Source organism: Akebia trifoliata, chromosome 2, assembly GCF_017979445.1.
Source record: "Akebia trifoliata isolate Shusen 1 chromosome 2, ASM1797944v1, whole genome shotgun sequence".
In the NCBI taxonomy this organism is placed as follows: domain Eukaryota; kingdom Viridiplantae; phylum Streptophyta; class Magnoliopsida; order Ranunculales; family Lardizabalaceae; genus Akebia; species Akebia trifoliata.
In genome coordinates this window covers 13,574,519-13,589,424 of record NC_141376.1, presented here as the reverse complement: position 1 = coordinate 13,589,424, position 14,906 = coordinate 13,574,519, and the positions used below count along the sequence as shown (strand labels likewise).

The following is a 14,906-nucleotide window of genomic DNA, read 5'->3' as shown; positions in this document are numbered from 1 at the left end:
ATCTCATACAAAATATGAGATCATCAGGAATAAAGGCAATGGATACTATATATAAGAACATAAGCAGATGGGGCAAAGAATTTAAATTTCACACAATCCGATTTTTATAATCTCATCTATAAGAAACATAGCTAGTTTTTAAGTAAAGGAGATTCACAGTGTCTTTTAGAATATTTAACAAGCAAGCAAGAAGCAAATAAGTTTTTTTTACAAGCTTTGAACTTACGAGGATAATTGAATTTACAATTGTTTTACTGTTAATCATAAGTCAAGGTATGATTACAAAAATTTTGGAGATGTCATATGTTTCGATACTAATATAAAATAAACAACCTTAATATGATTTGTGCTCTGATCATTGGTGTAAATCACCATGGGCAGACAATTTTATTTAGTTGTGGTTTACTTGATTGTGAGACGAAGGAGTTATTTGTATGATTGTTCTAAAAACATTTAGAGGTTCTGAGTGGAAAACAACCTAAGACGATTTTTACTGATCAAGTTGCAATGATTTTCAATGTAGTCAACCAAGTGTTTCCCAATATTCACCATCGATTATGTTTATGGTATATATCAGAATGCAAAAAAATATCTATCAAATGTGTTCAGCCAATTTTTAAATGTTTGCTAGAGATCTAAAAAGATGTATATACGATCTGAAGACCGTCAAAGAGTTTGAAACGAGTTGAGAACTGTTACTTTCAACTTATGAATAACATGATAATGAATGGCTTCAAACTTTATATTTATTAAAGAAAATGGGTGCAAATCTATTGTTGAGTTCATTTCTATGCAGACATGAAGATCACATAAAGAAGTGAGAATATTAACAAATTCTTGAAATTTTTTTACTAGAGAAAGTTCATAGCTCAATTAGAAAAATCACTTTTCTAGAAAAAAAAAATTATTTAATAAAAAAAGTTTTCCTTTGCAATGGTACACACTAGGGGTGCAACTTGATCTGGTTCAAATAGAGAATTGAACTAAACCAAGAACTTTGAATTGGTTTGATTCGGTTTATTATGAACTTCGGTTCGGTTCCGGATTAACAAATTAGATAACTTACCAATTTGGTTCGATTCTTTGTTCATGCCTTGTAAGAACCGAACCAAACCGAACTGGGAATCAAATCCTTATATTAATAATATTATTAATAAATATTATTAATCTATTTAGTAAATTATATCCATTTTTATGAATAAATTGATATTTTTTATGGATAGATTAATGACATTATTTTTTTGAATGGATACATTAATGATTTTTTTTATTATTTCTTATTATTGATTATGTGCGATAAAATGGAAACTAAAGGGGTTGTAATGATTGCATGAGAAAATGAAGAAAAATGTGATTTTCTAGAAAAAAATACAATTCACCCATATAAATTGCCACTAGCCACCCTTTTTATTAGAAAGTTTTAATGAGTCAACTTAGGAATCTAGTCGTCAAGTTGCAGCCCTCGTGAGTGATCACTCTGTGTGGATGACACTTGGTCAACTCTACCTAAGCTTTAATGGCTAGTCCCATCTTCTTTTATTCCTTTTCAAAAGTTTATATTTCCACACCAATTTTTCATAATAACTTATCAATAAATAAAATGAAATATAACATATCGAAATAAGAATAAATGAAAATCAAATATTTTTTGTCTTTTAACTTTTTTCTTTCTATGATTTTCTTTAAAGAAGAAAATCAAATATTTCCACACCAAAAGATATCTATTTTGCTATCGGTGTGTGACAATGAAAAGCTGGTGTGGCAATAAATGTTAATCATGCTCCATCAATCGATCCAATGGTGATATTACCTTACTAGAATAATGCTGAAGTAACCTCAAAGTTTGACCTCATTTCGCACTTTTCCGATGTGGAGGTGTCTACGAGCCATAGATGTTCTTCAATGAGACACAAGTGAAAAGCATCTATGGGTCTGTGCTCACCTCCATGTCAGGATAGTGTGAAATGAATTCAATCTTGAGGTCACTCCATCATGACTCTACCTATTAACACAAAGTAAAAAAATCTCATATTTGACGTCCCAAGGTCATTGAATTTTTTATTGTGGGATATTTTTTTTCGACGAATCGAAATTGTCAAATTAATAGAGGATGAGATAAATTCAATAATTCTAAGCCATCGAATCTAGGGAACATAAAAAATTTCAATGATCCTGGACTGTCAAAATTCAATTTCTAAAATTCGTGGACTTTGGCCCATGGAATTTTCTCATTGAATTTTCTAGTCTACACCTAGTGTATGGAAGGCATGTGTTTTCAAATCTTCTTTTTGACTATTTTTATGCATTGTACCTGTCCTTGACCCCCTTACATGTTAGACATATCCAAGTCTTCGTAGAGCAAATTGAATGTATAGACATCGCTATAATAAAGGCTATGTTACTCGTATTAACAGTTACTCTAGTCTAAAATGAATTATGATTTTAAAACTCATCTGAAATCGAGACGTATCATCTGAGTTAACTTGGTATCGGAGTTAAATGAGACCAACTCACAAGTCATTTTTTAAACCGAGATTTAATACCTCACGTTCGATTTTTAGATTTTTTGAACGAGACATTTCAAACGTATCGAAAAACTCATCCGAGACGACTCTGTATCTACCTCGATGAGACGAGACGTGAAACCGAGTTTTAAAACCATGGAATAAATATTTCTATGGTGCTAATGATTCACTAACTATCTTTATCACTCTGTAATGTTTCTAATGCAATCCTTCTCTTTCAAATTGGCTTGCGAATCACAATGCCATAATGCATCGACATTAGAGTCTACAAAATACCAATGTTTTAAGAATCAAACTTATGATTGGTCTGAAATTTTGGCAACTAGTTAGACATTTCAATTTCATTCAAACCTATTTATATTTATTAAAGATTTAAAAAATATATGATGAGTTCTGTGATACGAGCTTCTCACATAAATAAACCCTTGCAGTGTTTGCAGAAGCTGACACATCATCTGAGGAGCAAATTTGTTGCTTTCATAAACACAAAACATTTTATGTTTTCCCTCCAAAATGCCTTGTCGCACACTTAAATTGGACCTAATAGACACAAACATTTGATGTTTTCCTCTTGAAAATGCCTTGTTGCACACTTAAATTGGACTTAATAACCCCAAATTTTCAAACCATCTCTTCCTAGACCTGGAAAAAATAATCAATAGAGACTATCATTTTGAAACTTTGAATGAGAGGAGAAAAAAATAAGTATATTATATTCAATAACTAGAAATGTCCAATGAAGTTGAATATTTATGACTAGATCCCACCTATAGGTTTAGTTGGGTCCAAAAATATTTTAAAGATGTTGCACGAGCCAACTGAGTCGCTTGCCCACTAGCATGGTCCGGCCACGTGGCCCAAATGAGGACCTCGGTTCAGGCTCTACATGGTCCTTTGGTTCATGCAACATTTTCCATATATATAACTTTGACCTAAAACTATTAGAGGTTAAATAAGAAACCAACTTCAAATTTGATTGGATAATCTTTACATATTAAAAAAGAATGATGCTGAAGTGACCTTAAGATTGTACCTCACATTGCACATCTTGATGTGAAAATATAAGGGAAAGACATGCTTTTCATCGAGATACGAGTGAAAAAAACATATATCTTTCCTATCCACTTTCACGTCAAGATGTGCGATGAGGTAAAATCTTGAGGTCACTCCAACACAACTCATTAAAAAAAAGAAAAAAAGATTAATGCTAGAGTGACCTTAGTGGGGGACATATTGATGTGGTGGTGCGCGCATGTCTGTAGATGTGCTTTTTCTGAAATACGAGTAAAACACATCTATAGACATGTGCACGCCACTATGTCAAGGTGTCCCCCACTGAGGTCACTTCAGCACGACTAAAAAAAAAAAAAAACAAAACAAAACAAAAATCAAAAAAACGAAACAAAAGAGAAAGGGTTTATGTTAGAAAATACAACTTTTTAACTATTAAAAATGATGAAATAACATTTAGCCTTTTTTATTCTGTCCAAGCCTATTAAGGCCTGGTTACAGCTTATTGGACTTTAGGCCCAATAGAGATATAGGGCTTACCCAAACCTTTGGATAAGGTTTCCATGATGATGATATATCTTAATTGTCTCGTACAACAGCGAGGATGAAACAAGTAGAGCCATTTGTACATACAGGAAATTCGAATAGAAAATGTTTCCACATCATTGATGGATCTAGATGTTTTTCATGAACGTTGATTTAAAGTTAAAAGAACAACATATAAGCAGTTATTGATTGGAAGCAACATAAATTTGTACAGATTCCAGCTTCTGCTTTAGGAGAAGCGGAAATCTAGAGTCTGTGAAGTTGCATCTAGGAGAATCTTGTGTGTTACAAAAGCTAACGAAGAAGTAGTAGAGAGAGGTCAATTTGATTATGTTGTTTGATCGATTAGTTAAGAAGAATCAGAGGTGAAATCGTCATTACAACCCACACGTTTTTTTGTTTTTGTTGGCTTCTCATAGTGGCTCGTGTGCGAAAACAACCCTAGGAAGGTTTGTCAAAAATACAATTTTGAACTTCTCACAAAAACTATTGAATCAAAAGTCGTTACCAACAAACATGCTTTTTTCGGTTCAAAGCACTAAAAACCACCAAAAAAAAGCTATAACAAACATACCCTAAAGTTTCATGATCACTCTCATTTCTTATACTACTTTTGCTTCTATTAGAAGATTAGCTTACACTTATAACTTTTATTTTTTTGTAATTCTTTTTTATTTTTTCGATATATTTTACCTTCTTTTTTCCATCCAAACAGATTTGCCACATAAGCTGAATTATCATTCAAACAGTTATATCTATAAGCAGATAATCATCCTTGATTTTTTTGATAAGTATAAGATTTTATACATAACAAAATGAGAAAAAACGATACAGAAGAGGTCAAGAGAGCCCTCAAGCCAAAAAGCAAAGGAAAAGAAAACAAACAGAAAAAGACAAAAGAAGACCTTGCTAGTTACATTACCATCTAAATACAAAGTCCTCGAAAGAAAACCCGACGAAATCCTTAACAAAAAAAAAAACGGCAATCCCAAAATCTCCATGTACATCGTATGTGAGTTGCTCTCTTTGCCTTGGAACACTCTCTTGTTTCTCTCCTTCCAAAAATCCTAAGCAATAGTCGCAGTAATGATAGCGCAAATGTGTCTTTTTCTATTAGAGAAGATGTTGTAAGCCCACCTTTCAAGCATTATGAGGAAATTCTTGGGGAGAACCCAAGACATGAAACAAAGAAAGAAATGAACACCTACTGTCGCTTGCAAAGGAGCAATGAAGAAAAGAGTGCTCCACAGATTCACCATCACTCATACAAAGAGGGTAAAAATTTGGAGTAGTCCACCCATGAGATATCAAATTGTCTAAAGTAAGAATCCTCCCTAAGGAGGCAAGCCAAACAAAGAATAATACTTTAGAAGGAACGAAAGATGACTAAATAAGAGAAACAGGAAAAATAATCTTTGACCTAAGAACCAAAGCTTTGTAGAAGGAACGGACAATGAATCTCATGTCCTTAATCTTGACCCATTCCCATTTATCTTGGTCATTCTTTCTGATTTAGACTTCATTCAAGAAATTTAGAAGAGATGTTAGTTCAATTATCCCCCAATCATTGAAGTTCATCCTAAAACCCAAATCTTAAGAATTAGTGATTCTCGTCACAAGTGATGGCCAAATAAGATAAATAACTAATTTGTAAAAAGAATGGACAATGAATCTCCTATCCTTAGTCTTGATCAATTCCCTCCTATTCTAATTGCTCTCTCTGATTTGGACTTCATTAAAGAGATTTAGAAGAAATGTTACTTTGATTATCTCCTAATTATTGAAGTTCCTCCCAAATCCAACTCTCAAGAATATATCTGTATATGTTCAAGCCTCATGGTCAAAAACTCAGAAGAAACAGATCTATCGGAGCATCTGTGATTGATTAACATGTATTGGATAGTAATGGTGTAAATAAACCAAATGTATAAGAAAAATAGTAAAAAAATAACCATTCCAATTGCTCACTCTCACTATTTTTTCTTTCATCTGCAACAATTTACTACAACAAAGTCATTCTTCTTCATAATAATTATAACCATACATATTTCATCAAAAACATGATATTAAAAAACATTGGACTATGAGCATCGCTGTTACAATCACCTATACACAAAATAAAATGCTACCAAACCTCCTGATAATTATGATATAACAATGATACACCTCTACGTCTCAACACCAATACATAGAAAAAAAAACCTTAATTGTACATCTTAATATGTCCAGTAATTTCTCCAACTTCAGCTTCTCTCCCAATAAGACCGAAATAAAGCATCAGCTATAAGAGAAGAGAAGTGATCTTTCCAGTCACCGGGGCCTGCAAATGGCAACATACCACAAAATAATGGCAGGATCACAAGTGCGATGATATAGAACATAACTCGCCTTATCCAATATGGGAACCGTGTGCTTGCTTCAGTGTCTTTAGACATAGAGACGGGTCCATGAAGGATAGAAAACAAAAGCGAAGTGAAAATGTTTGCAAAGAAATGCAGCATACATAGGGCCTCCCAGTAAATAAGCCAATAGAACCCATTCCCTCCTAATGTGTCAACACACAGCTTGCCAGCGAAACCACATGCAACTCCAAGTAGCAATAGAATGAAAGTCACTGGCATTGTCTGCTTAGAAGCTGACGAACGTTGAAGAAGCAAATAAGCAATTGTTAAAATCATTAGCACACCAAAAAGCATTCGGCTCGCAACTTCGACCTGACATCTAAGTGAAAGAAGTCCTGAATTGAAAGATGCCACCGGCTTTGGGATCCACCAAGATTTGGACTCCTGAAACCAAATTAAACACCATTAGAATGTTAATTAACACCACAATAAGGTCAAGAGAAAATATCATTTGAGGAGCTCCTTGTCCATGGATGTTGTGGCTTAGCCCCACTGCATATCTTTACTATTATAATGAGAGAAGGCAGAGTAGAAGTGGTTTGACAACCAAAATTTGGATTCCAAAAATGCACCTACCGTAAACTTAATATAATCATGGTCATTTTAGCAATTAAAAAAAAAAATTGCAATCCCACGTCCTTAAAATCACGTTGGTTAGTTTTTAAAATTACAAAAATATCCTTTTTTACGATGTAATCTTCGAAACCACTGTTTAATTAATATTATAATTACAAATAAACCCTTCAAATGCATGTGTGTTTATACATGCCACCTTCTAGTGGTGTATATATGCTCATTGATCATAACATCATGGGGAAAGGACCAACATTTCCAATGATGCATCAACTGGATTATCATAACTGTCCTAACAAGGAAACATGTCTCTGACATGAAAGTTATGAATGTCCAATTGAAGTGAATTTTGGGTGATCTCACGTCAAGACAACTCAAGCAATGAGCACAGACACCATTTAGTCTTAGGGAAGTATGGCCACGACATCCACAATAGGAAGGCCACCCCATACTCTAGCATGAGATGTTAAGAGAAACTCCAATCGGTCTCTAAAACTCTAAATTTAGAGATAGTGACGTCCGAACGTAACTCCAACCAGTCTCTATTTTAGAGAAACCCCTTATAAATCACTGTTCACGTCTCCCAACATAGAGTTCAGAAATTTTAGAGGGCCTCTCTAAATCACTATTCATCTTTTTTTTAAATACATATTTTGTCCCCCCCTTTCCTATAAATGCAATTTTTGAGCTTCTTTTTTCATGTAAAATGTTTTAAGTACTATTTTTATCCCCGTCACCTTCCAACTTTTTTCCAGTGAATGAATAGTGCTTTAGAGAAGAGGTCGGTTGGAGTTCAAATTGATTCAGTGGTCAGCATCCTCTCTAACTTTAGAGAAGAAGCCAATTTGGAGGAAAAATTTAGAGGCATGGGTTGGTGTTGCTCTTAGCAAGCTTTTCATCAATTGGAGATAAAAAACAAGATAGTAATATGGTACTGAGTACTGACCTTGGGAGGAGGCATACAGGACGACGTGGCCTCCGTGATCCGCTTGTATGAATAAACATAAGTTCCATATATGAGGGAGGCAGACATGATGAACAAGCCAGCCACGAGACAGTCTATGCATTTCTTGAGAAGCTCAATGTGCCTCACGTCTTCTAATTGAGTTTGGAATTTTTCTGCTTTAAAGGATGCCTTTGAAATGCCCAAAGATAATTTAAATCTCTCCAACCGATTTGAGTCTGAGTTGAGATGCAACTGTGATTCTTTCAGCTGCAGCCGTTTCATGATTAAACTGATCTCCAATTTCTTAAGGTCATTAGAACGAGTTTGCTCCATGACAGATTTCTCAAAGGTGCTCAGAGCAGACTGATTAAATCCAGAAACCAATGTTCCCTGAGAAACACAAGCCAGCTGTTGGTTTATTTTCCCATGCAGGGTGAGCTCCCGGTTCATAGAAACAAGGCTCATATTTTCTTGTATCTCTTCAACAGGTTGTGCTGCTTCTGAATGACAATTTTTAATAGTAGAATTGCTTAAAGGATGTCCTTTATCGTCCGAAGGTGTAGGTTGGATCACATCTGAATTATAACTACTGATAATTGAATGGATTGAGGGATCTCCTCCCTTGTTGAAAGATGCTTCATTGATTGATCGCAAGGTCCTCAGGGTGCTCCCAAATGATTTCTCAAAGTTCCTCACAAAAGACACAAATCTGTCCCCAAAAACCTGTTGAAATGTATCCAATCACACACACACACACAAAAAACAATTATTGCACTCATATCTTAAAGAATAAGCAAAAGAAACTTGACTTTAAACCAAAAGTGAAAGGATGACTCAACAGTTTAGGATTTGTCTTACACTGCCTAAAGATTCTTTCACAGCTGACATGCAGATCTGCAGGTGTTCCAACAAGGTAGTCAATTTCTCAGTAAAGAAAACACAAATAACATGAATGCATGGAGGAAATATGCCAAATGTCATAAATGGTGGGGTTTCACCTCTCCAAGCACTAATAGTGATCAATCCGGATACAGCACTTCCTGGATGGGCCACCGGCTAGGTGATCCTAAACATCCAATTAATCACTTTTTTAGAGAGTCAATATAAGTATGTGTGAGGATCAACTAAAATGATCATTAATTGGATGGTCAGGATTGTCTGATCAATACAATTAGGGTTTGGCCAATTGAAGAGGTGGCCCCATTGATGGAAGAACTTGACTGGCAAGGTTCCCCAATCCATTAAGGATTAAAAAGAGGATTTAAGAAAAATACCATGGAAAGATGATCTGATGGAACCCTTTCATCTGCTATATTTTTCTTGTCCAGAACCTGAAATCAACATATATCACATGCCCATAAGCAACCAACGAGAACAGCTGTGAACAATGAAAAAAAGAAAATAAATTGATAAACATACTCTTTAAAAGTATTCTAAGAAAACCAACTTACAATTGATCTGTGAGAAAATTCACAAGAATAAAAATCAAATTAAGGCTGTTAAACAGTTATTAAAAGAAGTTACCAATAGTTTATTGTAAAAAATGCCTCAAAATATACCACTGACTATAGTCTAAGGAGGTTGCTAAAGTTGGTGCTTTGTCCACAGGTTGTGAAGCAGAAAATGTCCTAAACACTCTTTCAAACGTCCTAAACACTCTTTCACCTTTTTTTCAATTAGTAAAATGTCTTACATCTTTTAGAAAGACAACTTGGAATGTAGTGCCCCAGGCCCACAACAATACATTATTGTCCGCTTTGGGCCGAAGCCCACATGACTTTAATATGCGTTGTACCATGTAGGGTCTGGTTTGTCCTTATAGATCAGGTTCTAAACATTCTCATGTTCGATGTGGTACTAGTCACACTCCTCCCTATCATTCCACCCTGCAATGTGACAATTCTACTTCAACAACCCAGTCTACACAACCCTTTCCACATCCAGCTAGTGGCGCATCAGTAAGGCTGTTGCAACCTCCCCACAAATAGGACGACTCTTCGGTTAACACCCTAGGCCCACAACAAAACAATATTGTCCGCTCTAAGTCAAAAGGTCGCACGGACCTTAAAACACATGGTACCATGCAGGTCTGATTTGTTCTTATAGCCCAAGTTCTGAACGTTCTCCTGTCCGATGTGGGGTCAATCACATTTATTCCTACCATTCCACCCCATAACATGACAACTCCATTTCAACCTCTCGGTCTCCGCAACCCTTTCCACTTCCAACTATTGGCACAACAATCATAATATTTTCCTTTGAGTTTAATTAGTATTTGTCGACCACATAGCACACCCCCAGCTTAAATTTTCCAAGTTTTTTTTTTTTTTACTTTCATAAGATATATATATAATCAACAATTTGAGTCATTGACTCATATCAAACATTGCCTCTTATTGGAGCCCACGTAACATTGACCACAACACCATTTATTCTTGTTGGGTGTCCTTTTCCTGTTTCAAGGAAAGTGGGACAATTTTGTGATAGGCTAGTCTCAATTTGCAACAACACTTGCATGTGAAATTAACCAACAAGAGAACCTTCCTCATTTATCAAATGTTTATGCACGACTATATCAATAAGAGCATCCCCATGCAATTATACAATCTTCTGTAGCCATCATGAGAGATCAGGTTTGGCTTCAAATTTCAGAGAGAGGAAGAAAGAAAATATTTTTGACAACTGAGACAACTTCTTGTCAAGAGGTTACACCTAATGTTGCATTTTGTGCGGGGGATAAGGTATTTAAATTTTTTTTTAATAGGTAAGCTGGACTTGAACCTACGACTTCAAAGTTGTTTTGCAATGTGTCAAACCAACTGAGCTATGGGTCTAAGCCCGTTTTAAACCTAGTTTCCTACATTTTATAGGGGTGAGCCTAAAACAACTCATTGATAATAAGTAAATTAATGAAAAGTCTAATGCCAAACAACCTTTTCTTGTAAAGATACTAGTAGGGTGAAGGTAGGGTTTGCGTTTTGATTATAAGTCTATGGTATTACAACTAAAAAACTTTACCAACTTAACAAGTTGGCACCTCTAAAATGAACAGTCTATTAACCATTCTACTTGCTACTATATTTACCATAAATGACACAACTTCGTAGACTTTATCTTCCCTTCCCATATCTCCAAAATTATTCTCCAAGAAGAGTTATATCTAGAATTTTGAATCTCTGAAACTCAAACCACCTTGAATCTTCTTTCAAGTTTTTTTTTTTTGGATGTGTAAATTATATAGAACAAAGAAGAGGCACATAAGGAGGCCGAGGAGACCTACATAGCTACAGATAATGAAAGAACAAAAGAAAACAAACAACCAAACCATTGTTCCTCCCTAGTTATAAGATCCTATGTATGAACAAAATCTTCAAAGAACAAACCCTAAAATTCTTTGAAAACCTTACAATAGAAAAATAAAAAAAAATAAAACCTAAACCATTGATGATCACTTCATGAATCAGCTAGTCCTTTTCCATAAAAAAATCCTTATGTTAGTTGCCTTCAAAAGTCACCTACAAACCACAAATGGGATCAAACCCTACAAAAATCCCTTTTTAGATTTGAGAACCAGTACGCCAACATTATAATTTGGAGGGGTTGGGGGAACCAATCTAGGAGGCAGAAGAAATGGAAACTAGAGAGCTTGAACAAAGCTAAAGTGAATAAAAAGATAGTCAACAGATTCACCACTAGCTTTTCCATGGAGATAGAAATATATAATCATAATAGCATGTGGGATAAGATGATTGACAGTCAGGAGTTTGCCCACAACCACCACCAAAATAAAGAAAGCCACATTGGATGGAATTTTGGAAACCCATATGATGGAAGCGCAAAATCAAATATGCACAAATGAGTAACTGAACCCTAATTCTTGGGCACACATTTTTTTGCCAATCAACCAATGAACCAAATGAAACTTGTGGGAATCTTCTCTATCGTCTCATAAAAAATCCCTAACCCTTTTCTATGGTCTCTCTGAAATCCCATTGAGATAGAGGGGAGAAACAAGGGGGGAATGGGGCAGGCTAGAGAAGGCTCCCTTAAATAAAGCAACCACACACCCTTCCCAAAATGAGTTGCATGTAAGCATGTACCGGATGAATGCAATGACAAAACAGAGAAATTCATTCTTTTGATACTTTTTTTTATTTCTATTCAATCAAGCTAGGACAATAAACATATTAGCTGCTAATAGTACATTTATTTGATAATATCTTCAATACAAGGTATGCCCAACAATATACCATCTGCATTTCAAGCAATTAATACTTCCAAAGCACCACACCATCCAAATGACATTTACTCAAGCACCAAACTCATGTACACATTTTGGGGTTCTCCTATTTTCTCCAACTACAACTCAAAAAGAAGGTATTGTCGGCGCAGTACCAGCACTTAATCTAGTTGAACACAAGGCACCATTCAATATAAGGAAAATAATTTAAACTCAAATTTGAGCAACTAATACTTCCAAAGTACCCACCATCAAAATGACAGTTGTTCAATTAATTTTGGGCTTCTCCCATCTTGTCTTACTACAGCCTCAAAAAGAATGTATTATGGGTGCAAATACCTGCTGCGCTTAGTCTAGTTGAACACGTGGCACCATTCGATATAAGGAATATAATTTAAACTTAAACCTAATCCTACCATAAGAGATCTCGTTAGATATATTTTTGGCAAAGAAATCGATCAATCTTTGATTTGCAGGAGATATTTCTACTTATAATTTTCATATTTAAAGACCTCACTCCACAGTGGAGAGCCAACCTTGTACCCCAAAAGATAACTAGTGAAATTGATTGTGAGGAGCTCAAGGATGTGGTCGCCATAAGTGAGTGATGGAACTCTAAAATATCTCCATATCTCATCTCTTTCTCTCTTCCTCTGCTTAATTTTCTATTGTAAAATAAGAGTGTTTCTATTCCACACCAACTTTTACTAATGCCACGCCAACTGTGTGCAATTCTTTGGTGATTTATATAGGAATTGGTGTGGCATTAGTAAAAATTGATGTGACAATAGAAAATTTTTGGAACTTTATATGAATTTTGATCAAATATCCTAAATTTCTCTGAAATCTTAGAGAATCAACTAAGAATCTGAAGGGGGGAAAAAAAACCCTCGATTTATCGAACCTGAGCAGCAAAAGATAGGAACTTAATAAGATTCATATGAATTTTGATAAATAAAAAAAATCCTAAATTTCTCTGAAATCTTAACAAAAACACTAAGAAACTGAAGAAGAAAAAAACAAAAAACCCCTAGATTTATCAAACCTGAGCAACAACTGCGGCGATTGCCATCCCGAGAGGAAGTGCAAGGTCATCGAGATCACCATTGCCACGAAATCCACCACCATTACCGATTAATACTTTCGGATTCCTGCGTTTGCTCCCAACACGTAATCCCTTCTGTTGCAAAGATGACGAAAAACCAGAACCAGAGAGTTCTTTATATAATCTCTTGCTCCTCTTTATAATCCTTCCGCCATTATTGATGGGTGAAGAGGTCTGGTTAGGGTTCGAACGGAGACTTGCGTTTGAAGTCGGTTGATGAATCTGGAACGTTGGATCCGAATGATTCTCGGTCGATTCTGCGGTAGAGATTTCTCGAACTTCTTCGTTCTCGTCCTCTTCAGAGAATCCGCCATAGTTGGGTTCGAATTGTAACAAAGAAGGTGAGGGTAGAACTTTCATGGAAGAAAAGGAGGGACAAATTTTGAAAATTAAATAAAAGAGGGAGGCGAGAGAGGGAAATAATGAAAAATAAAATACATAAATAGGGTTTTGCCACCAACTTGCCAGAGGGGAAAATCTAACGAAAGAAATATTAATTTACAGAACTACCCTCGATGATTTTATGAGTTGACGAAGATGGACATGAAATCCTTTTTCAGAGATTTTCGAGTTCAAGGCCAACACCTATTTTAAAAGAGTAATTTAATCGACCGTCGAGTTCGACATCAACAACGATTTTAAAAGAGTCATGTAAGTGTCATCGGGCCCACATGTTTATCATATGAGCTAGGTTTGCCTCACTAACTTCGTAAGATTTCAAATCTTAATAATGGTCATTAGGCCCACATCAATTACTAGTAATCGCCAATCCAACACCACTTTCCAGATCTAGTGGAAAAAAAAAAACTCTTTTATCCGCTACCAAACTCTCAAATTTAAAATTAAAATCCAACTTGTGAAAAATTAATTATTTAAAAAAATATCCAAAATTCTTTAAAAAATAAAAACATCTAATCGCGGGTTTGATAACACTTTTAAAGGTTGAAGGGAGGTGGTCTACCTTTAAAATTTAAACTTTAAACTTTAGAAGCTTTAATTTCATTTATTTTGTTTCAGATTTTAAACTTCATAATTGAAGTCCATAAGTTTTGAACCAATGATGGATGGATACTATAAATGAATCCAAAAATTTTGAACCAGAAATAAGAAAATATAATCTAATTCTAGACTTTAGAAGTGTTACAAGACATACCCTAAGTCATTGTGAAATCACGTCATGCCTTTAGATCTCATAAGCTCCCCTTATGTCCTATAGTACATTGAGTAAACTCAGTTCAAGTCATCTCGTTTCACATGAGTTAATCGATTTAATTTTAAAATTATTTATTAATATATAATTAGATTAACTATAGTTTTTATTATTACAAGGTAAATCGATTGATGTGTTGTCACAATTCTTTATTGTAAATGTAGGTACAAAGATTTACCTCACTTCAAATTTGAATTTGGGTGATTTTTTCAAATCAAGACCCTCCTACGATTAAATTAACAAAAAGTTTAAAAGAAAGATGAATTGTTGGAGGAAAAAAAAAGTCTTTTACCTATGCGTTGGATCTACTATTTATATACTTTTAGAGTCCTTCTTACATCAGTAATT

At 34.9% G+C, this 14,906-nt stretch overlaps 1 protein-coding gene across 1 annotated transcript; it reads right to left on the bottom strand.

Annotated features, from left to right (window-relative positions):
• Positions 1-6,098: 6,098 nt before the first annotated feature.
• On the bottom strand, positions 6,099-13,926 carry CPR5 (protein). The gene is made up of 5 exons (XM_086431339.1): positions 13,289-13,926; positions 9,278-9,334; positions 8,862-8,897; positions 8,004-8,726; positions 6,099-6,868 (listed from the first exon to the last, which is right to left on the bottom strand). The coding sequence occupies exons 1-5, from the start codon at positions 13,706-13,708 to the stop codon at positions 6,326-6,328; spliced, it is 1,779 nt and encodes a 592-aa protein (XP_086287465.1). The 5' UTR covers positions 13,709-13,926; the 3' UTR covers positions 6,099-6,325.
• Between the last annotated feature and the right edge of the window lie 980 nt (positions 13,927-14,906).

What these genes read in the sequence shown, in the direction of transcription:
- CPR5 (XM_086431339.1), bottom strand. Translation starts at nt 13,708, where the DNA reads ATGAAAGTTCTACCCTCACCTTCTTTGTTACAATTCGAACCCAACTAT. An exon ending in TCGCCGCAGTTGTTGCTCAG is followed by an intron (nt 9,335 to 13,288) that starts GTTTGATAAATC and finishes TGTTGATTTCAG; the next exon opens with GTTCTGGACAAGAAAAATAT. An exon ending in CCTGTATGCCTCCTCCCAAG is followed by an intron (nt 6,869 to 8,003) that starts GTCAGTACTCAG and finishes ATTTGGTTTCAG; the next exon opens with GAGTCCAAATCTTGGTGGAT.